This window comes from Watersipora subatra, chromosome 4 (assembly GCF_963576615.1).
Source record: "Watersipora subatra chromosome 4, tzWatSuba1.1, whole genome shotgun sequence".
In the NCBI taxonomy this organism is placed as follows: Eukaryota; Metazoa; Bryozoa; class Gymnolaemata; order Cheilostomatida; family Watersiporidae; genus Watersipora; species Watersipora subatra.
Window position 1 is genome coordinate 700273 of NC_088711.1, and position 26773 is coordinate 727045.

A 26773-nucleotide genomic window follows, 5' to 3' on the forward strand; every position below is an offset into this window, starting at 1 on the left:
AAGTCGACGAATGAAATAAGCACAAATAGATAGGAGGGAGGTAGATTGAATGGAGAACAAGTGTTAAGGGAGAAAAATAGTTTATATGAGCAAAGGTGGCTTAGTGACTTACCTAGTGACCTACCTTAGTGACTTACCCTTCTCTACAACCATTTTAATGTTAGGCCCAAAATTTTTAGTTAACCAGCAAAGCGTGGTCACTGCTAAAGAATAGTGCTAATCACTGAAAGAATAATTCTGTATTCCCAATCAAAAGGTTTATAAATACGCTCATCTACAAATATTTTCAAGCATTTGGTAAGGCGAGTGGGTCAGCAGACTCAATATCAATAATAAAATATCAATATATCGAGATACATTGTGGAAATGTAACAAACAAGCCTTTGCTAGAGCTTGAGATAACCAGCTGACAGGAAAAAATTCAATCAACTTTCAAATCTATAATTCAGGAGCATGAAAAACAATATTGTTACTACAGAGCACTCATGTGGAGTTGTCTTCACTTCAGTCATAATGTTACTAACTCTTGGGCAAATGGTCAAAATATGTAGATATATCGGGGGACTAAAGCAAATAGACAATAGAAAAGGAGGATAAGAAACAGTAAAGGAAAACGCAAGTAGCCTTTTTCAACAGTTGTGCAACACAAAATATCAACTACCTCTATCATGTGCTTAATAGCGACCTTGAATAGCGACCTTGTTCCCATTGATAAGCTAATGCATTAAACAGTTTAATAAAAGGTAGAAAAATCCAATTATGGAATGCTATGAAATTTAGGATTGCATAAACTTCTTCCATGACAGCATTCGGATAGCATGCGACGATAAGTAACCCTCAAAACATCGCGGATAATCATTATAAGTACTTCTACCAATGATATACAGCCCCTGCTGTATATCATTGCTTCTACAATCCAACTTTGCTGATACGCTGTAATCATTCCGTTCCCAGGAGGCTGCCATAAGGGTGGTAGCAACTGCCTTATAACAAGAGATGGTATTGAAATACTAACTTTGACAAGAAATGGTTTGATAAAAGCCTGTAGGTAGAACACTAACAGATGTCGGCAGTAAAGTGATATAGTGATCTGCTCCCGTTTGAGTTCATGTTGTTATTATTAGATAAAACGTAAGAAGTGAGCTGCTTTGAAATGGTATATTTGGTAAGTGATAAACATGTAATAAGACAGTAAAAAGATACAAATAAATTAGAAAGCTTATAAATGTATAACATAGGTTTATATTTTTGCTAAGCATGTATACATTTGTTTTGAAAAACCACATTGAGCTACCTTGATTGATCTTCAGATTACATAACAGAGAGAGAGAGACTCTGCTGACTTATATATATGAGAGACTTTGTACTGGCTGTGCAAGACAGTCGTTCTCAGGCAGCTTCATGCATAAGCTATCCAGATAATCTGTTACCTGGCCTTGACAACTCTCTTGTATGGTTTCTGAAAAAAAAAACGGTGAAGAATTAATTCCCTCCGATCTATCTGCCTCTCAGAGACTGCTACAGAACAGTGTTCTAGGAAGAGATGGCTACAGAACAGTGTTCTAGGAAGAGACTGCTACAGAACAGTGTTCTAGGAAGAGATGGCTACAGAACAGTGTTCTAGGAAGAGATGGCTACAGAACAGTGTTCTAGGAAGAGACTGCTACAGAACAGTGTTCTAGGAAGAGATGGCTACAGAACAGTGTTCTAGGAAGAGATGGCTACAGAACAGTGTTCTAGGAAGAGATGGCTACAGAACAGTGTTCTAGGAAGAGATGGCTACAGAACAGTGTTCTAGGAAGAGATGGCTACAGAACAGTGTTCTAGGAAGATATGGCTACAGAACAGTGTTCTAGGAAGAGATGGCTACAGAACAGTGTTCTAGGAAGAGATGGCTACAGAACAGTGTTCTAGGAAGAGACTGCTACAGAACAGTGTTCTAGGAAGAGATGGCTACAAAAAAAACTGTGCTTAGCGATTGATTTGAGAAACACTGAAAATATAGTTTAGGTATTATTACTAGATTTCTCGTTGATTGAAAAACTTAAAAATGCCTGCTTTTAGAGATGCCCATATATGGTAGGTGACGCAGTGTGTACTTATGTTGCGAGAGATGCCCATATATGGTAAGTGACACAGTGTGTACTGATGCTGCTAGAAAGGCCCATATATGATAAGTGACTAAGTGTGTACCACTGTAGTCAAAGACACCCATATATGGTAAGTGATTCTGTGTGTCGCGATGCAACTAGAGATGCCTGTGTACGATAAGTGACTAAGGGTGTACTGATGCTGCTAGAGACGCCCATATATGGTAAGTGACCTGGTGCTGCTGTGTGGCGAGTGTCATCAAATAATGCTGTTATTTAAAGCAGATATTTGCTCAGTTTTATGTTTCAAGCCTACCATACATGTACATTCATCATTCATGTGTGTGGGTGAGTTAAGGGTGAGTTATGGGTGAGTTAAGGGTGAGTTAAGGGTGAGTTAAGGGTGAGGTAAGGGCGAGTTAAGGATGAGTTGAGGATGAGTTGAGGGTGAGTTGAGGGTGAGTTAAGGATGAGTTAAGGGTGAGTTAAGGGCGAGTTAAGGGTGAGTTAAGGATGAGTTGAGGGTGAGTTAAGGGTGAGTTAAGGGTGAGTTAAGGCAAGTGAAGTGAATAACTTGCCCACAGCTGGTCTATTACTATCAACTACTATTTAAAGGTATACGTATAGACAAGTGTTGTAATATTTTCTAGCGCCAGCAACATGCTCTGATACCCTGAAACAATAACAAAATATATAGCATAATGTAGAGCCATTCGCGGCTCTGTAAATCATTTTAATATTGACCATACCTAGACATATACTTTTACAGAGCTGTAACTCAAATCCCATCAGACATCTTGGGAACATCATGTTGCAAACACTCCATCTAGCCGCGAACTCATCAAAGGTGCAGTTTTGAAGAGCTAGCTCAGCTGCCATTGAGAAGTTGGCATATTGTTCACTAGAGTTGAGCCCAAAAAGCTGGTTTGGGTATGTTGTGTACGGCGATATATCACGACATTCAGGCGGCGATAAACTGCATTTCTCACTGCTGCAACAAATTAGTTAATACTATAGTAATAGTTCCTATAATATATATATATATATATATATATATATACTATATATCTATATATCTATATATATATATCTGTATATATATATTTCTCAAAGTCCGTGTGCTGGAAATCCGTCTGTCGGAAATCCGGCTATAGATCTGAAAATCTTGAAATAAATATTCTGTACCGAATAGGATTCGATCTCGGACCAAGCCGTTCATCAGTCTAACCTGCCTAGCCCACTAGACTACGGAAGTCAAATTGCTAACCTGTCAATACATATAAGTCATTATATCAGAGCAATACCTAACTGCTTTACATATGACGCGGGTCATAGCATAACATCAGGAGAAACTGTTCACTCACATAATTAAACTGGCTAATAGCAAAACTCTCACTACTTCTCATTTTTTATAAGACAAAAAACTTTTCTCATGATATGTAGCTTGAAAGTTAGAATGGCAAATGTTGTTATATGTTAAATAAAAATCAATTTTCTGTTCAAATACTCTTCTATTACACATGCAACGCCGGGTCGCACAGCTAGTATATATATATATAGTTCATACTATAAATTGGTTCATACTATGGGCATTCCACATAGTCAAGCAGATCATAACTAAAAAGAAACGATGCATTTGCATATCTCTTACTACCAACATTGATGAAGCTGTGGGTGTAGTAGATGAGCTGGTGAAAAAGCACAGTGTGTAATTAGAGCTACTTTTAGAGTTATCTCATCCTTAACTAACTTAGCACCAGCCTATTACATTCATTTCTGTTTCACACAGAGCCTTACCAGGATATTTCATCTTTTCCGCTGTAACAGTTATAACTCAAATCACACACAGCGTCCTGAGGAATACATTGTCCGTCCCCGCAAGAAAACTCATCTTCTCCACACATATTCATCATGTTGTCGATAGGCTCTGACAAACATCGCTCTTCCGGTAGCTTCATGCACAGCATCACCAGCTGTTCTCGCCCTTCTCCGGAGCAATACTCGTACGTAGCATCTGCAAAATGAACAGTTGAAAATGACTAGTTAGAAATGTTTGAGACAGCGAAATGTAATTTCGAAACAGTCATTACAAGAGGGCAAGATAGAAGCGTACTTAGACATGTATTTCTACAGAGCTGTAACTCGAATCCCATCAGACATCTTGGGAACATCATGTTGCAGACACCCCATTTAGCCGTGAACTCATCTATAGTACAATTAGCCAGCGCCTTCTGAATGGTCGTCGAGAAGTTCAAATAGTCTTCTTCCGTCTCCAATTCAAAGATCTTATTTGGATAGGTGGTGTATGGAACGATATCTTTACACTCCTCGGGCGCAGGAGAACATTTTTCATCACTTCAAAACAAACAGAAAAATCATATCGAAATGGTTGAGCTCATGCTTGTAACTTCACAGAAGTTAGTACAGAAAGCTATGAACAGTTACAGGTAATGCGTAAATGTGAAAACACACCCATGTGAAAACCGCATTAAATAAACCTAGTCAAGTTCTGTCCATGAAGCAGGAGACAAGAAATTCGTATCTGACCATAAAGTACCCAAAGGTCCGGCATATGGAACGATATCTTTACATTCCTCGGGCGCAGGAGAGCACAACTCATCACTATTAATATTTAATAACACATAGCTGAGAAACTCAAAACATCAAACACATGCAATGGAAGATAAATTAACCTATAATGCAAATAATATTTTTAGTAACAAAGTCTTTAGAATATTATGAATTAACCCAAGGCTGTGAGTTAATACAAGTAACTGAAATGTTTAGACAGGAGTTGTAACTCTTGGCAATTGAATAATACCATATAATAAACTCTCATGAAAGTTGGTGAAAATGTCAAAATGGTGCCTTAAGAAGCAGTCAATATAATTTTTTGTCCCATTGAATGAACAGAATTGGGCATGCAAGGTCTAGGTCCAAAGCTCACCTCTGCAGTCAATAATATAATTACTAGAAAATTAAAAATATGACATCCCATTTACAATAATCTTATCCTATGCTACATTTAAGGACACGCGTGCACAGCAACCTGTTGTACATAGTATATTACCTAGCTATGTACATAGCATGTAATAGCTATATACATAGCTATTACATGCCATACAAATATAGTGAATGTGAAGCAGTTGCTAGGAATTCCATGATGCCAAAGTCTTGAGAAAGAAAAGTAAAAAAATTACACCATTATTAAAGGAAACTATTATTGTCGTTAGATACCGATTTTCGAACAGCTTGTATAAAATATGATTAATCATTATTAATATAATTAATAAAACTAGAAATTGCACTGTCATACAGCCCACGACCAAAGTGATATTCCCCTGTCATACAGCCCACGACCAAAGTGATATTCCCCTGTCATACAGCCCACGACCAAAGTGATATTGGAAAAAAGAAAAGGTATTGATGGTTGAGAAATGCAATATTAGCAGTCAAATGGCACTGCAGTGCAATAGGATAACTGCAATGGTAGCTGTAATGTACTGGGTGTGGGTGTTATTATATACAACAAACAGCAATAATGAAAGGAAAAGATTATATGTTTATATATCTCTCCCCCTGCAATAAGAGAAATGCAATATTGGCCAATATTAGAAGTAAAATGCACTGATATTATTAGAATAGCCAATATTATTAATATAGTAATAGTATAAAACTAATGCACAATTTTGTTTACATTTCAAAACGTCATAGCTAACAATATCAAGAAGTTGTGACATTTATATAGGTTTTTAGAAAATCTATTTAAAAAAGTGTTTGTTCATGACAAACAGCAATAATGAAATAAAAAGATTATATCTCTCCCCCTGCAATAAGAGAACTGCAGTATTAGAAGTAAAATGCACTGATATTATTAGAATAACCAATATTATTAATACAGTAATAATAAAAAACCAATGCACAATTTTGTTTACATTTCAAAACGTCATAGCTAACAATATCAAGAAGTATCAAGAAGAATATCCAAACTTATAATTAAAAATTGTAATAATCTCATTAGAATCGTTAGAAAAAAATATCATCATCATTTCCTTTACTTTAACTGCTTTGGACATCAGTTAGAATACCAAAGTACTCAAAAGTTTCCAAAATGTCAATTACTTTGAAATCGGCGAAATAGAAACGATTCCTGTACTTCTACGTTAATTACAGAAACCGTCGCCAATTTGACAATGTTATAGACTGGTGAACTTAAAACGTTATTTTTTCGTGAAAACTTAAGTGTTCTCTTTTCTGTCACTCAACGTTTTGATGTTCGCTTGGCGCTCTTAATGTTGATAAAAGTAAGGCTTGGCCAGTTTTAATAACGATTTTCGGCCAAATTAATCTGTCTATTTATGTATAATCCGATCAGATGGGTTAGTTTTAAGATTTTGCGGTAACCTTTCAAAGACCTGCAAACATGTTTAAATAGGTTTGTATGTGTTTTGTATCGTTATTATACTTTAACGAATCTACAAAAAATGGTTAAATTTGTTGATGAGATTTCGATGCAAGGGTTTCGACGTTGTTGATGAATAATTTTCGTAAGTTGTGTGCACATGCATTTATCATAAAAACTCTCAAACATTCTCTCCGCTCATTTTTTTGTGGAATTAATGAGCACAACAGATAAACTCTTAAAAAAGCTGAAAAAAATTAGGTAATAGAGTTTTAGGATCCGATTAATTGATAAAAGCCACGCAGAGTTTGTGTTAGTGAGAATAAAGCAGCCTGTGTCACCACGGAGGTTCTGCTCCTTCAGGGCTACCTTCCTTTTCAACTCAGCAGGCAGCTTTGCTATCTGTACACGTAGCCTCCAGGTCGGAGTCTTGGTTGAGGCCAGTATTTCCACGGGCTCAATCTCTCTAATAAGCAAAATATCCAGGTTGGCTCGAACAACTAGACTCCACTTTCTCTACTCTTTCGAAATGCTCATAAGTCTCAAGGGGTGCTTCACTCGGTTCACTTGGTCGTCTGCTTGGCATCACTTTGAAGAGAATGATCCGAGCAGGCACGGCTATTTTTTTCACAGGTTCCTCACACTCTCCTTCTCGGTTTCCAGGAAGTCCCATTACCTCATCTGAGCTAGCAGGGCCCTGCTCCTAAACATGAATATGGACTCTTCATCCTAGCTAAGCAGGTCTGCTAAGCGTTCCTCTTCTGCCATCTCTATTGACTCTAGCAGGCTCAACTTATTCGCAAAAGAGCTTACTGTCTCACCTGGTTGAGCCATGTCGACAGGTTTGTCAGAAAGTTTATCGGTGTCTGTGGCGTATATATCGCTATATTTCTGAGAGAAAGATTGCTCACTGTAAGGTGTAGAAGCAAATGGTTTTGGCCCATTAATCTCCCGAGATTGCCACCTTTCTTCAGCCCCTGTATTCATACGCAGGAAGTAATCAGGATTAGCTACCACTGCCGATAGGCCGTCCACTGTCCATACCAATCTGGCTGCCAAGTGATCCAGGAGTAGTGCTGAGTGACATCAAGTACCCTTTGCACCGAGCTTGAAAGCCGGACCGACGCGGGACTCACGGGTTGGGCTGACTTTTCTGAAACATCGCATGTCTGCTCTTCTAGCTGCCTTCAGAGCTCTTTTAGCCGAACCTCAAGTTCTTGAATAAACTCTGGGCCTCTGGTAGTTTCAGCACTGTGTTTTGCCAATTCCAATTCAGCCCTCAACCCGACTTGTCCTTCCGGTCTCTTGGCCTTGGCCTTTTTCATATTAGGGCCTTTACAAGGTTCCATTCCATGGTAGCTGATGCTCTTCTGGGCAGGCATGGAAGACTTCAGCCAGCTCTCAATTTGCACAGATGATTGCCCCTAGCACACTATTGAGCAAGTGTGGTTACACCAGGCCTTAATAACCTAGTAAAGTCCCAATAACTTTGCTTGGAGCTTTGGGTTATCCCTGCTTTTTTATCTTTTTTTAGGAGCTAAACACAGTCCCCTAGTTGCATATAGTGGAGGATATTTTTTGTTCTCCGATCGGATAGCTATCTGCTCTTCTCTAGAAGCTGCATGCATCTCCTCCAGCTTCTTCAGCATTTCCACCAAATATTCGTGTGAGGTCTTGGCTTCCGTAGGTGGTGGGCTAAACTCTAGCTAGTCAGGTAGGCGCAACTCCCATTCAAGCATTAACAGATTGGCCATCTCTTGTAGCCGAGTACGGTGTACCATGGTACGCTCTCATCAGTTGAAAGCAACATGTCCTACTTTTTCTGCCTTGGGGTCAGCAGTGGTGCTCGCAGAGAGTCACTCAGCTGTCCATTGTCGCGTTCTACTACATCATTGGCTTACGGGTGGCAAGGCATCGTGTGAGGCTTCTCTACCCGCCAGAGCTGGCACAGCTTGGTCATTAGCTGACTCTCAAACTGTACTGCCTGATCGGTGCAGATTTGTTCTGGCTTGTCTATATAGCAGAACACTTGCTCATCTAAGGTATTAGCCACAATTGGAATCATGGCTTTTAGGAGAGCCAGGGCGTTTTGCCATCTCGTAAAGTGGTCCGTTAGCACCATGATCCACTTGTTTCCTCCCAGTATATCCAGGATTGGTTCCGCTAGGTCCATGGTCACCTGCTGCTAGGGGCCTCTGGCATAAAGTCTATGTCTGCTGCCAGACGTTTTGGTGCCGCCATGCAGACGTCACAGTTTTTGATCAGTCTCCTAACTATGACTGTCATTCCTGGCCGGTCCCAGTACCAGGCAGGTCGCAGTCGGCTGATCGTTATGCTCACCCCAGAGTGAGTAAAGCTGTAAGTCTGCCAAATGGTTGTCTCCCTGATGGCATGCTGAACAGACCGTACACTGCTGAGGTTGGCCATAGTGGGATGTCCATGCCTCCAGTACCCCATTAAGTTGTAGCCTGAGGAATAACAACATCCTAGGTAGCTATTGAAGTTCCTGTACTCCCAGCTTCAGCTGATCCTGAGTCATTTCCTCTGCTCGAGCGGTGGCATGGTAAATGGTGGCCACAGGTCCACGGCCATTAACTTGCATCCGGGCCAGCTCCTGGTTGGTTTCACTTCGAGCCATTACCTGAGCGGTGTCACAGAGTTCCAGGATGGCCTCAATTGATCCTGGGCTGGCTCTCTAGGTTGCCGTGGCAAAACAAGCCCATATGACTGACCATCTGGCTCACAGTTCTGGAGAGCCCTGACACAACTGTTGGTCTACCCAGCAAGGTCTGACCCTCCATGGCAAGCTCCCTGTAAGTCAGCCCTCTGTCTCTCAGCTCAATGAGCTTGCAATGTTGTCCTCCCAGATCTGTAAACTGAGCGCATCAGCATTTCCATGTCATAGTCTGGCTCGGTATTCCAGACTATACTGAAACTCGACTAGGATTTCTAGCTACCTGGCCACTTGGTTCGAGGGCTCCTTTTGCTAGTATAAACATTAGAAAAAAGCCTAGTCTGTATGCAGACAGAGCTGCTGTCAATAAGGGTAGGACCGAAAATGCTTCAGGACTTTTACAATAGCTAACAGCTCCTCCGGGTTATACAGTAGTTTCGCTCTGTCGGTGCAAGGGTCTTACTGAAAAAAGTGATCACCTTCTTGGTCCTTTCTTGTACTTGTGATATCACGGCACTCACTCCTCAGCCACTGGCATCCGTATCCAATTTATATGGCTGGCTCGAATCAGGGTAGCCTAGTACAAGTGTTGAGGACAGATGCTCCTTCAGCTTGTCAAAATCCGTCTCCTTTTCCTCACACCATTTCTCACTTTTTCTTGTTAATTGGTCCAAGGGCTGTGCTGTGGTAATGAAGCTCAAAATATACTGCTGGTAGTAGCCTACCATATCCTGAAAGCATTACAGCTTCCTGAGCTCTCTCGAATCGGCCATTTTCAGATCACCTGCGTCTTTTCTGGGTCAGCAGATATGCCTTTATTGCTAACCACATGGCAAGGCACCTGTGACTGGAGTGACTCACTCTTCAAAGGTTTCAGCTTCAGCCTAGCTTTCTTCAAATACTGAAACATATTCTTCAACTGGTGCAGGTGAATGTCAAAACTAGGGGCAATGACGATGATGTCATCTAGGTACAACAGCAACATTCTCCAATGCAAACTGTGTAGCATGCGCTCTCTTAGCCTCTGAATAGTAGCTGGCGCTGAGTGTAGGACTAGAGGGACCTTCCAATTCCAGAGCCTGGAGCAGGTTTTAGACGCTGAATTATCCTGTGCATCGGTATCTAAAGGTTCTTGCCAGTAGCCACTGACCAGATCCAGTGTACTGAAGTATTTGCTACCAGACAAGGCATCAAGACTGTTGCCAATCTAGAAAAGGAGGTGTACTGCTCAGTGACGGCATTTAGCTGCCAGTAGTAAACGCAGAAATGCCAATTGCCATCCTTTTGTCGAACCAACCCTACCAGAAAGATCCAGGCACCTCCAGCCGGCTTGATGAGTCTTGCTCAGCAGGTCCTGGACTTGATGGCGCTTAGCCTCCGTCTCTTTCTCTAGTCCCAGCCTATGTAGAGGCTGCCGAATGAGCTGAGTTTGCTCCTTCAGTAAAATAAAGTGTTCCGCCTTAGAGGTTTATTCTACATCTCTGTCGCCGGTGTTGAATGTACTCTGGTAATGTGTTAGCAACTGTTCCAGCCACTTGACCTGCCCCTGCTTTGAGCAGGTCCTTCGAGCTGCTACAAACAGCTCTTGGAGGTGGACTGGCGTCCCTGTCTCTGACATGTTCACACTCTGAAATGCGACACCAGAACCAGAGTGGTGGTTAATCATCCACCTTGTGGTTTTTCACTCTCGTATGAGTGCTGACCGCGACGTCGGCTGGAAAGTGTAGGAGCTGGTCTGTAAGGTTGAGGCATCGCGTGACTACTCTTCCTTTTGGCCAAGGCTAGCTCAAGCTTGTAGCCACTGATAGCTCACCCGAGCAACCCTCTATCACCCCTAACAAACAGTACTTACATGTAGTCACTCAACATGGAACAGCAATCATGGTCCAGGCCGGCACCACCATGTCTCCCACTACCTGAACCTTGCTGAGCAACAGCCGGTTGTGTCTGTCTGTAAAGGTCAGCAGCCGGTTGTCCACAGAGACCACGGGCTGTTGATCCTTCATAGCATGCTGGTGTGCCACCAAGAATGGCATCCTTAGGATGGCATCTTTGCTAGTGTGACTCACCACAAAGACTTCTTTGGTCTTTACATGACTAAGCCGTGTGGGCAGACGTATGACTCCCATGGAATGGCAGCCGGATCCCATCAGCCAGGAAACTGTGGCTGTCACTCTCTTTTAGCAAGACTCTTGCCCAGAGTGAACTTGTTGAACACTTGCTTGCTCATCTAGTTTTTGGTACACCCGGTATCGATCAGAAATTGGACGGGTCACTCTTTCAACAACCCGGTGAGGAAGTAACTAGTAAAGTGGGGCCTGTTCAGAGCTTGTGAGCTGGTCAGTTCCATACTACCCGTACCTCGCAGGGCAAGTTTTTTGAGTTCGGGAACTCCTGGATTTGTTGGAGCAGCCTTCTGAAGTGTCCTCTGAGTGTAAGAGAGGGCGCACAGTGAGACAGCGCGGCCACCTTCAAGGAAGGTTTCCGATTATGTGCCGGCCGGCTTTCTTCAGACCCTGATCTGAGGATAACCTCAGAGAATTCACTCCTGGAGCAGGCTCCTGGGGTGTCGGATCAATTCGGAAGGAAGCATAAGGCATATTGGGCCGGACCCCAAGACAAACTTTGGACAATACAAAGAGCCGGGATCATTATGGCTGCAAACGCACTCCTGGCAACACAGCCTGGTATAGCTAAATCTAGTTTGAAGCTTGTTGCCAGGTTCGACCGGTCCTCCAGGCACTCGAGTTCCAGTTCCTCCAGAGCCTTGTAGTAATTTCGAAAAGCTACGGCCAGAGTCTCCTTCACTTCCATCTCGGCCACTGTGGTAAATACAGACTTCCTCCATCTTGGCATTCTACTACTCATTAAACCACTCCGGGTTGGAGCTCTTCCTGACAGGACATCTTCAACCAGCGGCATGCCAAACCGGCCATTTGAACGAGCTTCCAATATTGCACCACCAGAGATTCTTTTGTCAAGGAGGCGAAATTAGTTCGGGGCCTTATTGCAACCAGTAGTCAGCCCAACTGTTGGGGCCTCTTGCCATTTACCCGCTGCTGAGGCTTCCCATTTGGACGACTTCTACAGATATTCCACTGACCTTCACACGCCTAACATTATAGGAATTCCTCTCGGTGGCTTCCAAAAGCAGACCTTACTCTTGCGGCAACTGTTGGACCTGCTTTGTCAGCTGCTGCACAGGCAGTGCGAGCTATTTGAGAGTCTGGTGCTGGACCACTGCAATTCGCTTTTCTGGTGCCTCCTTAACGGACCTGACGTCGACTGACTGACAGCCTTGCAGCTTAACCTAGAGGAACTCTGTCCATGCTCAGACCACATCGGTCAACGTCGGAGTCGGCACAGCCAGCAGGTGTCGCTGTTGTCCAGCGTAGTTCACCGTGCTGCAGACCAGCTCTTTGCCAATGTCCATCCTACAAAGTGCTGGCAAGTTTCACTGAGCTCCAAGGACTAGGCGCTCTGCCAGGCAAGCATGATCCTGGATGGTAGTGACCACAACTCACCTAAAGGTACCCAATTTACAACAAGCCTGCCTGAAAAAGAGAGGCTAAAGAGGGCTCATAGCATGTCAAAGAGGGCTTGCGTGTGGCCAGCACGATCGCAGTTCTCTACCTCCTTGAAAAGCCTCTCGGGTCTGGGGCGAACTGAAAACTGGCAACCTCAAGCTAGCTGTTTGCATCTGCAACCTCCATGAAATGGCTTATAAAGTACTCGATGTCTTCCGAACCAGAACCAAAAAAGTGATCTGAATAGGTAACTCAGGGCCCGAAGGACAAACATCATTCTCTTAAGTAACTCGGCAAAACAGTCGGTAACTCAACTCCTGCTCCGAGGGCGTCTGTCGTACCTCTCAATGCCAACCCTTACGGGAAGTTGCCGATCGATAAGGAGCAGGCTGGCATTAAGCAGTGACTGCTCGCTTCTTGTGGAGTGCCACTTCTTGTAGAGACTGAATCAATGACCTCTACTGCTGCCGCCAAAGTAAAGCCGATATGAGCCGGGTCTAACCTGGTCATGGCCTAAGCTCGGGCGTCAGCAAAGACGCCAGCCGAAATCGGGGTGCTCTGCTGGTACAATATGACATTGCACTAAATATGATATAACAAGATAAAGGACATAGCACTAAAAATGATGTAACATTAAAGATGACGTTACACTAAATAAAACATGCCAGTAAAAAAAATAAAATATTGAATATGATACAACATTAAATACAACAAAAATTGAAAAATGCTTAGTATGATAAAATGATAAGTATGACAAAGCACCGAACACACTATAACATCATATTTGATGTGACACTAAATATTACACAACATTAAACATGATGTAACGCTAACTATACCATGACACAAATTATGATGTGACTTATGGTTCAGAAGTGTGTGGTATGTCTAAACAAAAAAAACTGGTTAAAAATGAAGACAACATGAAACGAAAAAACTAACTATCATGCGTCGGACAATGGAAGCGCCAAAACAGAAACCATACAAATGGATGAAGATATGAAAAAAGAAAACAACGGCTGAACAAAACAAAGGGCAACAGAAATGCATATAACAAAAGATAATATGAAAAGGACCTAAAACATGTAAAACAGAAAACAGCACACATATGTACATACCATATAACCTCATCGGAGGCATCGCAACAATCATAAGTCTTGTCACATACGCTCAGCCCGTGAATACATTTTCCGTCACCGCAAGGAAACTCATCTTCTCCACACATATTCATCATGTTGTCGATAGGCTCTGACAAACATCGCTCTTCCGGTAACTTCATGCACAGCATCACCAGCTGTTCTCGCCCTTCTCCGGAGCAATACTCGTACGTAGCATCTGCAAAATGAACAGGTGAAAATGACTAGCTAGAAATTTTTGAGACAACGAAATGTATTTTCGAAACAGTCATTACAAGAGGGCAAGATAGAAGCGTACTTAGACATGTATTTCTACAGAGCTGTAACTCGAATCCCATCAGACATCTTGGGAACATCATGTTGCAGACACCCCATTTAGCCGTTAACTCATCTATAGTACAATTAGCCAGCGCCTTCTGAATGGTCGTCGAGAAGTTCAAATAGTCTTCTTCCGTCTCCAATTCGAAGATCTTATTTGGATAGGTGGTGTATGGAACGATATCTTTACATTCCTCGGGCGCAGGAGAACACTTTTCATCACTTCAAAACAAACAGAAAAATCATATCGAAATGGTTGAGCTCATGCTTGTAACTTCACAGAAGTTAGTACAGAAAGCTATGAACAGTTACAGGTAGTGCGTAAATGTGAAAACACACCCATGTGAAAACCGCATTAAATAAACCTAGTCAAGTTCTGTCCATGGAGCAGAAGACAAAAAACTCGTATAAGACCATAAAGTACTCAAAAATCCGGCATATGGTTTCTACATATTACAGTGAACGCAGAACATCGAAAATACAACTGACATCGCATCGTTTATGAGTGTAAAAATCTCAAGTAGCAAAATCACCTGCGCGCGTATCTATAAATTCACTGCAAACCTTCCAAACAATTCTTATACATGAAGACGATGTCGTCGTAGGATAATGAATACGATTTGTTTAAAAATATAATCATTGCGTACCACATCTCGTCTGCTCCAGTCCTGCAATCATAAGTCTTGTCACATACGCTCAACCCGTGAATACATTTTCCGTCACCGCAAGGAAACTCATCTTCTCCACACATATTCATCATGTTGTCGATAGGCTCTGACAAACATCGATCTTCCGGTAACTTCATGCACAGCATCACCAGCTGTTCTCGCCCTTCTCCGGAGCAATACTCGTACGTAGCATCTGCAAAATGAACAGGTGAAAATGACTAGCTAGAAATTTTTGAGACAACGAAATGTATTTTCGAAACAGTCATTACAAGAGGGCAAGATAGAAGCGTACTTAGACATGTATTTCTACAGAGCTGTAACTCGAATCCCATCAGACATCTTGGGAACATCATGTTGCAGACACCCCATTTAGCCGTTAACTCATCTATAGTACAATTAGCCAGCGCCTTCTGAATGGTCGTCGAGAAGTTCAAATAGTCTTCTTCCGTCTCCAATTCAAAGATCTTATTTGGATAGGTGGTGTATGGAACGATATCTTTACATTCCTCGGGCGCAGGAGAACACTTTTCATCACTTCAAAACAAACAGAAAAATCATATCGAAATGGTTGAGCTCATGCTTGTAACTTCACAGAAGTTAGTACAGAAAGCTATGAACAGTTACAGGTAGTGCGTATATGTGAAAACACACCCATGTGAAAACCGCATTAAATAAACCTAGTCAAGTTCTGTCCATGGAGCAGAAGACAAAAAACTCGTATAAGACCATAAACTACTCAAAAATCCGGCATATGGTTTCTACATATTACAGTGAACGCAGAACATCGAAAATACAACTGACATCGCATCGTTTATGAGTGTAAAAATCTCAAGTAGCAAAATCACCTGCGCGCGTATCTATAAATTCACTGCAAACCTTCCAAACAATTCTTATACATGAAGACGATGTCGTCGTAGGATAATGAATACGATTTGTTTAAAAATATAATCATTGCGTACCACATCTCGTCTGCTCCAGTCCTGCAATCATAAGTCTTGTCACATACGCTCAACCCGTGAATACATTTTCCGTCACCGCAAGGAAACTCATCTTCTCCACACATATTCATCATGTTGTCGATAGGCTCTGACAAACATCGCTCTTCCGGTAACTTCATGCACAGCATCACCAGCTGTTCTCGCCCTTCTCCGGAGCAATACTCGTACGTAGCATCTGCAAAATGAACAGGTGAAAATGACTAGCTAGAAATTTTTGAGACAACGAAATGTATTTTCGAAACAGTCATTACAAGAGGGCAAGATAGAAGCGTACTTAGACATGTATTTCTACAGAGCTGTAACTCGAATCCCATCAGACATCTTGGGAACATCATGTTGCAGACACCCCATTTAGCCGTTAACTCATCTATAGTACAATTAGCCAGCGCCTTCTGAATGGTCGTCGAGAAGTTCAAATAATCTTCTTCCGTCTCCAATTCAAAGATCTTATTTGGATAGGTGGTGTATGGAACGATATCTTTACATTCCTCGGGCGCAGGAGAACACTTTTCATCACTTCAAAACAAACAGAAAAATCATATCGAAATGGTTGAGCTCATGCTTGTAACTTCACAGAAGTTAGTACAGAAAGCTATGAACAGTTACAGGTAATGCGTAAATGTGAAAACACACCCATGTGAAAACCGCATTAAATAAACCTAGTCAAGTTCTGTCCATGAAGCAGGAGACAATAAACTCGTATAAGACCATAAAGTACTCAAAAATCCGGCTTTTGGTTTCTACATATTACAGTGAACGCAGAACATCGAAAATACAACTGACATCGCATCGTTTATGAGTGTAAATATCTCAAGTAGCAAAATCACCTGCGCGCGTATCTATAAATTCACTGCAAACCTTCCAAATAATTCTTATACAAGAAGACGATGTCATCGTAAGATACTGAATACGATTTGTTTAAAAGTATAGTCATTGCGTACCACATCTCGTCTGCTCCAGTCCTGCAATCATAAGTCTTGTCACATACGCTCAGCCCGTGAATACATTTTCCGTCACCGCAAGGAAACTCATCTTCTCCACACATATTCATCATGTTGTCGATAGGCTCTGACAAACATCGCTCTTCCGGTAACTTCATGCACAGCATCACCAGCTGTTCTCGCCCTTCTCCGGAGCAATACTCGTACGTAGCATCTGCAAAATGAACAGGTGAAAATGACTAGCTAGAAATTTTTGAGACAACGAAATGTATTTTCGAAACAGTCATTACAAGAGGGCAAGATAGAAGCGTACTTAGACATGTATTTCTACAGAGCTGTAACTCGAATCCCATCAGACATCTTGGGAACATCATGTTGCAGACACCCCATTTAGCCGTTAACTCATCTATAGTACAATTAGCCAGCGCCTTCTGAATGGTCGTCGAGAAGTTCAAATAGTCTTCTTCCGTCTCCAATTCAAAGATCTTATTTGGATAGGTGGTGTATGGAACGATATCTTTACATTCCTCGGGCGCAGGAGAACACTTTTCATCACTTCAAAACAAACAGAAAAATCATATCGAAATGGTTGAGCTCATGCTTGTAACTTCACAGAAGTTAGTACAGAAAGCTATGAACAGTTACAGGTAATGCGTAAATGTGAAAACACACCCATGTGAAAACCGCATTAAATAAACCTAGTCAAGTTCTGTCCATGAAGCAGGAGACAATAAACTCGTATAAGACCATAAATTACTCAAAAATCCGGCATATGGTTTCTACATATTACAGTGAACGCAGAACATCGAAAATACAACTGACATCGCATCGTTTATGAGTGTAAATATCTCAAGTAGCAAAATCACCTGCGCGCGTATCTATAAATTCACTGCAAACCTTCCAAACAATTCTTATACATGAAGACGATGTCGTCGTAGGATAATGAATACGATTTGTTTAAAAATATAATCATTGCGTACCACATCTCGTCTGCTCCAGTCCTGCAATCATAAGTCTTGTCACATACGCTCAACCCGTGAATACATTTTCCGTCACCGCAAGGAAACTCATCTTCTCCACACATATTCATCATGTTGTCGATAGGCTCTGACAAACATCGCTCTTCCGGTAACTTCATGCACAGCATCACCAGCTGTTCTCGCCCTTCTCCGGAGCAATACTCGTACGTAGCATCTGCAAAATGAACAGGTGAAAATGACTAGCTAGAAATTTTTGAGACAACGAAATGTATTTTCGAAACAGTCATTACAAGAGGGCAAGATAGAAGCGTACTTAGACATGTATTTCTACAGAGCTGTAACTCGAATCCCATCAGACATCTTGGGAACATCATGTTGCAGACACCCCATTTAGCCGTTAACTCATCTATAGTACAATTAGCCAGCGCCTTCTGAATGGTCGTCGAGAAGTTCAAATAGTCTTCTTCCGTCTCCAATTCAAAGATCTTATTTGGATAGGTGGTGTATGGAACGATATCTTTACATTCCTCGGGCGCAGGAGAACACTTTTCATCACTTCAAAACAAACAGAAAAATCATATCGAAATGGTTGAGCTCATGCTTGTAACTTCACAGAAGTTAGTACAGAAAGCTATGAACAGTTACAGGTAATGCGTAAATGTGAAAACACACCCATGTGAAAACCGCATTAAATAAACCTAGTCAAGTTCTGTCCATGAAGCAGGAGACAATAAACTCGTATAAGACCATAAAGTACTCAAAAATCCGGCTTTTGGTTTCTACATATTACAGTGAACGCAGAACATCGAAAATACAACTGACATCGCATCGTTTATGAGTGTAAATATCTCAAGTAGCAAAATCACCTGCGCGCGTATCTATAAATTCACTGCAAACCTTCCAAATAATTCTTATACAAGAAGACGATGTCATCGTAGGATACTGAATACGATTTGTTTAAAAGTATAGTCATTGCGTACCACATCTCGTCTGCTCCAGTCCTGCAATCATAAGTCTTGTCACATACGCTCAGCCCGTGAATACATTTTCCGTCACCGCAAGGAAACTCATCTTCTCCACACATATTCATCATGTTGTCGATAGGCTCTGACAAACATCGCTCTTCCGGTAACTTCATGCACAGCATCACCAGCTGTTCTCGCCCTTCTCCGGAGCAATACTCGTACGTAGCATCTGCAAAATGAACAGGTGAAAATGACTAGCTAGAAATTTTTGAGACAACGAAATGTATTTTCGAAACAGTCATTACAAGAGGGCAAGATAGAAGCGTACTTAGACATGTATTTCTACAGAGCTGTAACTCGAATCCCATCAGACATCTTGGGAACATCATGTTGCAGACACCCCATTTAGCCGTTAACTCATCTATAGTACAATTAGCCAGCGCCTTCTGAATGGTCGTCGAGAAGTTCAAATAGTCTTCTTCCGTCTCCAATTCAAAGATCTTATTTGGATAGGTGGTGTATGGAACGATATCTTTACATTCCTCGGGCGCAGGAGAACACTTTTCATCACTTCAAAACAAACAGAAAAATCATATCGAAATGGTTGAGCTCATGCTTGTAACTTCACAGAAGTTAGTACAGAAAGCTATGAACAGTTACAGGTAGTGCGTATATGTGAAAACACACCCATGTGAAAACCGCATTAAATAAACCTAGTCAAGTTCTGTCCATGGAGCAGAAGACAAAAAACTCGTATAAGACCATAAACTACTCAAAAATCCGGCATATGGTTTCTACATATTACAGTGAACGCAGAACATCGAAAATACAACTGACATCGCATCGTTTATGAGTGTAAAAATCTCAAGTAGCAAAATCACCTGCGCGCGTATCTATAAATTCACTGCAAACCTTCCAAACAATTCTTATACATGAAGACGATGTCGTCGTAGGATAATGAATACGATTTGTTTAAAAATATAATCATTGCGTACCACATCTCGTCTGCTCCAGTCCTGCAATCATAAGTCTTGTCACATACGCTCAACCCGTGAATACATTTTCCGTCACCGCAAGGAAACTCATCTTCTCCACACATATTCATCATGTTGTCGATAGGCTCTGACAAACATCGATCTTCCGGTAACTTCATGCACAGCATCACCAGCTGTTCTCGCCCTTCTCCGGAGCAATACTCGTACGTAGCATCTGCAAAATGAACAGGTGAAAATGACTAGCTAGAAATTTTTGAGACAACGAAATGTATTTTCGAAACAGTCATTACAAGAGGGCAAGATAGAAGCGTACTTAGACATGTATTTCTACAGAGCTGTAACTCGAATCCCATCAGACATCTTGGGAACATCATGTTGCAGACACCCCATTTAGCCGTTAACTCATCTATAGTACAATTAGCCAGCGCCTTCTGAATGGTCGTCGAGAAGTTCAAATAGTCTTCTTCCGTCTCCAATTCAAAGATCTTATTTGGATAGGTGGTGTATGGAACGATATCTTTACATTCCTCGGGCGCAGGAGAACACTTTTCATCACTTCAAAACAAACAGAAAAATCATATCGAAATGGTTGAGCTCATGCTTGTAACTTCACAGAAGTTAGTACAGAAAGCTATGAACAGTTACAGGTAGTGCGTATATGTGAAAACACACCCATGTGAAAACCGCATTAAATAAACCTAGTCAAGTTCTGTCCATGGAGCAGAAGACAAAAAACTCGTATAAGACCATAAAGTACTCAAAAATCCGGCATATGGTTTCTACATATTACAGTGAACGCAGAACATCGAAAATACAACTGCCATCGCATCGTTTATGAGTGTAAAAATCTCAAGTAGCAAAATCACCTGCGCGCGTATCTATAAATTCACTGCAAACCTTCCAAACAATTCTTATACATGAAGACGATGTCGTCGTAGGATAATGAATACGATTTGTTTAAAAATATAATCATTGCGTACCACATCTCGTCTGCTCCAGTCCTGCAATCATAAGTCTTGTCACATACGCTCAACCCGTGAATACATTTTCCGTCACCGCAAGGAAACTCATCTTCTCCACACATATTCATCATGTTGTCGATAGGCTCTGACAAACATCGATCTTCCGGTAACTTCATGCACAGCATCACCAGCTGTTCTCGCCCTTCTCCGGAGCAATACTCGTACGTAGCATCTGCAAAATGAACAGGTGAAATTGACTAGCTAGAAATTTTTGAGACAACGAAATGTATTTTCGAAACAGTCATTACAAGAGGGCAAGATAGAAGCGTACTTAGACATGTATTTCTACAGAGCTGTAACTCGAATCCCATCAGACATCTTGGGAACATCATGTTGCAGACACCCCATTTAGCCGTTAACTCATCTATAGTACAATTAGCCAGCGCCTTCTGAATGGTCGTCGAGAAGTTCAAATAATCTTCTTCCGTCTCCAATTCAAAGATCTTATTTGGATAGGTGGTGTATGGAACGATATCGTTACATTCCTCGGGTGCAGGAGAACACTTTTCATCACTTCAAAACAAACAGAAAAATCATATCGAAATGGTTGAGCTCATGCTTGTAACTTCACAGAAGTTAGTACAGAAAGCTATGAACAGTTACAGGTAGTGCGTAAATGTGAAAACACACCCATGTGAAAACCGCATTAAATAAACCTAGTCAAGTTCTGTCCATGAAGCAGGAGACAATAAACTCGTATAAGACCATAAAGTACTCAAAAATCCGGCTTTTGGTTTCTACATATTACAGTGAACGCAGAACATCGAAAATACAACTGACATCGCATCGTTTATGAGTGTAAATATCTCAAGTAGCAAAATCACCTGCGCGCGTATCTATAAATTCACTGCAAACCTTCCAAATAATTCTTATACAAGAAGACGATGTCATCGTAGGATACTGAATACGATTTGTTTAAAAGTATAGTCATTGCGTACCACATCTCGTCTGCTCCAGTCCTGCAATCATAAGTCTTGTCACATACGCTCAGCCCGTGAATACATTTTCCGTCACCGCAAGGAAACTCATCTTCTCCACACATATTCATCATGTTGTCGATAGGCTCTGACAAACATCGATCTTCCGGTAACTTCATGCACAGCATCACCAGCTGTTCTCGCCCTTCTCCGGAGCAATACTCGTACGTAGCATCTGCAAAATGAACAGGTGAAAATGACTAGCTAGAAATTTTTGAGACAACGAAATATATTTTCGAAACAGTCATTACAAGAGGGCAAGATAGAAGCGTACTTAGACATGTATTTCTACAGAGCTGTAACTCGAATCCCATCAGACATCTTGGGAACATCATGTTGCAGACACCCCATTTAGCCGTTAACTCATCTATAGTACAATTAGCCAGCGCCTTCTGAATGGTCGTCGAGAAGTTCAAATAGTCTTCTTCCGTCTCCAATTCAAAGATCTTATTTGGATAGGTGGTGTATGGAACGATATCTTTACATTCCTCGGGCGCAGGAGAACACTTTTCATCACTTCAAAACAAACAGAAAAATCATATCGAAATGGTTGAGCTCATGCTTGTAACTTCACAGAAGTTAGTACAGAAAGCTATGAACAGTTACAGGTAATGCGTAAATGTGAAAACACACCCATGTGAAAACCGCATTAAATAAACCTAGTCAAGTTCTGTCCATGAAGCAGGAGACAATAAACTCGTATAAGACCATAAAGTACTCAAAAATCCGGCTTTTGGTTTCTACATATTACAGTGAACGCAGAACATCGAAAATACAACTGACATCGCATCGTTTATGAGTGTAAATATCTCAAGTAGCAAAATCACCTGCGCGCGTATCTATAAATTCACTGCAAACCTTCCAAACAATTCTTATACATGAAGACGATGTCGTCGTAGGATAATGAATACGATTTGTTTAAAAATATAATCATTGCGTACCACATCTCGTCTGCTCCAGTCCTGCAATCATAAGTCTTGTCACATACGCTCAACCCGTGAATACATTTTCCGTCACCGCAAGGAAACTCATCTTCTCCACACATATTCATCATGTTGTCGATAGGCTCTGACAAACATCGCTCTTCCGGTAACTTCATGCACAGCATCACCAGCTGTTCTCGCCCTTCTCCGGAGCAATACTCGTACGTAGCATCTGCAAAATGAACAGGTGAAAATGACTAGCTAGAAATTTTTGAGACAACGAAATGTATTTTCGAAACAGTCATTACAAGAGGGCAAGATAGAAGCGTACTTAGACATGTATTTCTACAGAGCTGTAACTCGAATCCCATCAGACATCTTGGGAACATCATGTTGCAGACACCCCATTTAGCCGTTAACTCATCTATAGTACAATTAGCCAGCGCCTTCTGAATGGTCGTCGAGAAGTTCAAATAATCTTCTTCCGTCTCCAATTCAAAGATCTTATTTGGATAGGTGGTGTATGGAATGATATCTTTACATTCCTCGGGTGCAGGAGAACACTTTTCATCACTTCAAAACAAACAGAAAAATCATATCGAAATGGTTGAGCTCATGCTTGTAACTTCACAGAAGTTAGTACAGAAAGCTATGAACAGTTACAGGTAATGCGTAAATGTGAAAACACACCCATGTGAAAACCGCATTAAATAAACCTAGTCAAGTTCTGTCCATGAAGCAGGAGACAATAAACTCGTATAAGACCATAAAGTACTCAAAAATCCGGCATATGGTTTCTACATATTACAGTGAACGCAGAACATCGAAAATACAACTGACATCGCATCGTTTATGAGTGTAAATATCTCAAGTAGCAAAATCACCTGCGCGCGTATCTATAAATTCACTGCAAACCTTCCAAATAATTCTTATACAAGAAAACGATGTCATCGTAGGATACTGAATACGATTTGTTTAAAAGTATAGTCATTGCGTACCACATCTCGTCTGCTCCAGTCCTGCAATCATAAGTCTTGTCACATACGCTCAGCCCGTGAATACATTTTCCGTCACCGCAAGGAAACTCATCTTCTCCACACATATTCATCATGTTGTCGATAGGCTCTGACAAACATCGCTCTTCCGGTAACTTCATGCACAGCATCACCAGCTGTTCTCGCCCTTCTCCGGAGCAATACTCGTACGTAGCATCTGCAAAATGAACAGGTGAAAATGACTAGCTAGAAATTTTTGAGACAACGAAATATATTTTCGAAACAGTCATTACAAGAGGGCAAGATAGAAGCGTACTTAGACATGTATTTCTACAGAGCTGTAACTCGAATCCCATCAGACATCTTGGGAACATCATGTTGCAGACACCCCATTTAGCCGTTAACTCATCTATAGTACAATTAGCCAGCGCCTTCTGAATGGTCGTCGAGAAGTTCAAATAGTCTTCTTCCGTCTCCAATTCAAAGATCTTATTTGGATAGGTGGTGTATGGAACGATATCTTTACATTCCTCGGGCGCAGGAGAACACTTTTCATCACTTCAAAACAAACAGAAAAATCGTATCGAAATGGTTGAGCTCATGCTTGTAACTTCACAGAAGTTAGTACAGAAAGCTATGAACAGTTACAGGTAGTGCGTATATGTGAAAACACACCCATGTGAAAACCGCATTAAATAAACCTAGTCAAGTTCTGTCCATGGAGCAGAAGACAAAAAACTCGTATAAGACCATAAAGTACTCAAAAATCCGGCATATGGTTTCTACATATTACAGTGAACGCAGAACATCGAAAATACAACTGACATCGCATCGTTTATGAGTGTAAATATCTCAAGTAGCAAAATCACCTGCGCGCGTATCTATAAATTCACTGCAAACCTTCCAAACAATTCTTATACATGAAGACGATGTCGTCGTAGGATAATGAATACGATTTGTTTAAAAATATAATCATTGCGTACCACATCTCGTCTGCTCCAGTCCTGCAATCATAAGTCTTGTCACATACGCTCAACCCGTGAATACATTTTCCGTCACCGCAAGGAAACTCATCTTCTCCACACATATTCATCATGTTGTCGATAGGCTCTGACAAACATCGATCTTCCGGTAACTTCATGCACAGCATCACCAGCTGTTCTCGCCCTTCTCCGGAGCAATACTCGTACGTAGCATCTGCAAAATGAACAGGTGAAAATGACTAGCTAGAAATTTTTGAGACAACGAAATGTATTTTCGAAACAGTCATTACAAGAGGGCAAGATAGAAGCGTACTTAGACATGTATTTCTACAGAGCTGTAACTCGAATCCCATCAGACATCTTGGGAACATCATGTTGCAGACACCCCATTTAGCCGTTAACTCATCTATAGTACAATTAGCCAGCGCCTTCTGAATGGTCGTCGAGAAGTTCAAATAGTCTTCTTCCGTCTCCAATTCAAAGATCTTATTTGGATAGGTGGTGTATGGAACGATATCTTTACATTCCTCGGGCGCAGGAGAACACTTTTCATCACTTCAAAACAAACAGAAAAATCATATCGAAATGGTTGAGCTCATGCTTGTAACTTCACAGAAGTTAGTACAGAAAGCTATGAACAGTTACAGGTAGTGCGTATATGTGAAAACACACCCATGTGAAAACCGCATTAAATAAACCTAGTCAAGTTCTGTCCATGGAGCAGAAGACAAAAAACTCGTATAAGACCATAAAGTACTCAAAAATCCGGCATATGGTTTCTACATATTACAGTGAACGCAGAACATCGAAAATACAACTGACATCGCATCGTTTATGAGTGTAAAAATCTCAAGTAGCAAAATCACCTGCGCGCGTATCTATAAATTCACTGCAAACCTTCCAAACAATTCTTATACATGAAGACGATGTCGTCGTAGGATAATGAATACGATTTGTTTAAAAATATAATCATTGCGTACCACATCTCGTCTGCTCCAGTCCTGCAATCATAAGTCTTGTCACATACGCTCAACCCGTGAATACATTTTCCGTCACCGCAAGGAAACTCATCTTCTCCACACATATTCATCATGTTGTCGATAGGCTCTGACAAACATCGATCTTCCGGTAACTTCATGCACAGCATCACCAGCTGTTCTCGCCCTTCTCCGGAGCAATACTCGTACGTAGCATCTGCAAAATGAACAGGTGAAAATGACTAGCTAGAAATTTTTGAGACAACGAAATGTATTTTCGAAACAGTCATTACAAGAGGGCAAGATAGAAGCGTACTTAGACATGTATTTCTACAGAGCTGTAACTCGAATCCCATCAGACATCTTGGGAACATCATGTTGCAGACACCCCATTTAGCCGTTAACTCATCTATAGTACAATTAGCCAGCGCCTTCTGAATGGTCGTCGAGAAGTTCAAATAATCTTCTTCCGTCTCCAATTCAAAGATCTTATTTGGATAGGTGGTGTATGGAACGATATCTTTACATTCCTCAGGCGCAGGAGAACACTTTTCATCACTTCAAAACAAACAGAAAAATCATATCGAAATGGTTGAGCTCATGCTTGTAACATCACAGAAGTTAGTACAGAAAGCTATGAACAGTTACAGGTAATGCGTAAATGTGAAAACACACCCATGTGAAAACCGCATTAAATAAACCTAGTCAAGTTCTGTCCATGAAGCAGGAGACAATAAACTCGTATAAGACCATAAAGTACTCAAAAATCCGGCTTTTGGTTTCTACATATTACAGTGAACGCAGAACATCGAAAATACAACTGACATCGCATCGTTTATGAGTGTAAATATCTCAAGTAGCAAAATCACCTGCGCGCGTATCTATAAATTCACTGCAAACCTTCCAAATAATTCTTATTCAAGAAGATGATGTCATCGTAGGATAATGAATACGATTTGTTTAAAAATATAATCATTGCGTACCACATCTCGTCTGCTCCAGTCCTGCAATCATAAGTCTTGTCACATACGCTCAACCCGTGAATACATTTTCCGTCACCGCAAGGAAACTCATCTTCTCCACACATATTCATCATGTTGTCGATAGGCTCTGACAAACATCGATCTTCCGGTAACTTCATGCACAGCATCACCAGCTGTTCTCGCCCTTCTCCGGAGCAATACTCGTACGTAGCATCTGCA

At 41.3% G+C, this 26773-nt stretch overlaps 1 protein-coding gene across 1 annotated transcript; it reads right to left on the minus strand.

Annotated features, from left to right (window-relative positions):
* Positions 1 to 1243: 1243 nt before the first annotated feature.
* Positions 1244 to 26712, minus strand: LOC137393115 (low-density lipoprotein receptor-related protein 1B-like). The gene is made up of 31 exons (XM_068079532.1): positions 26613 to 26712; positions 25888 to 26019; positions 25602 to 25788; positions 24908 to 25038; positions 24595 to 24808; positions 23928 to 24169; positions 23615 to 23828; positions 22993 to 23189; positions 22635 to 22848; positions 21968 to 22209; positions 21655 to 21868; positions 20938 to 21229; positions 20733 to 20874; positions 20008 to 20139; positions 19722 to 19908; positions 19028 to 19158; positions 18715 to 18928; positions 18048 to 18289; positions 17735 to 17948; positions 17018 to 17309; positions 16755 to 16954; positions 16088 to 16329; positions 15775 to 15988; positions 15108 to 15349; positions 14795 to 15008; positions 14128 to 14369; positions 13812 to 14028; positions 4154 to 4445; positions 3888 to 4090; positions 2840 to 3081; positions 1244 to 1459 (listed from the first exon to the last, which is right to left on the minus strand). The coding sequence occupies exons 1-31, from the start codon at positions 26710 to 26712 to the stop codon at positions 1344 to 1346; spliced, it is 6357 nt and encodes a 2118-aa protein (XP_067935633.1). The 3' UTR covers positions 1244 to 1343.
* Positions 26713 to 26773: the final 61 nt, after the last annotated feature.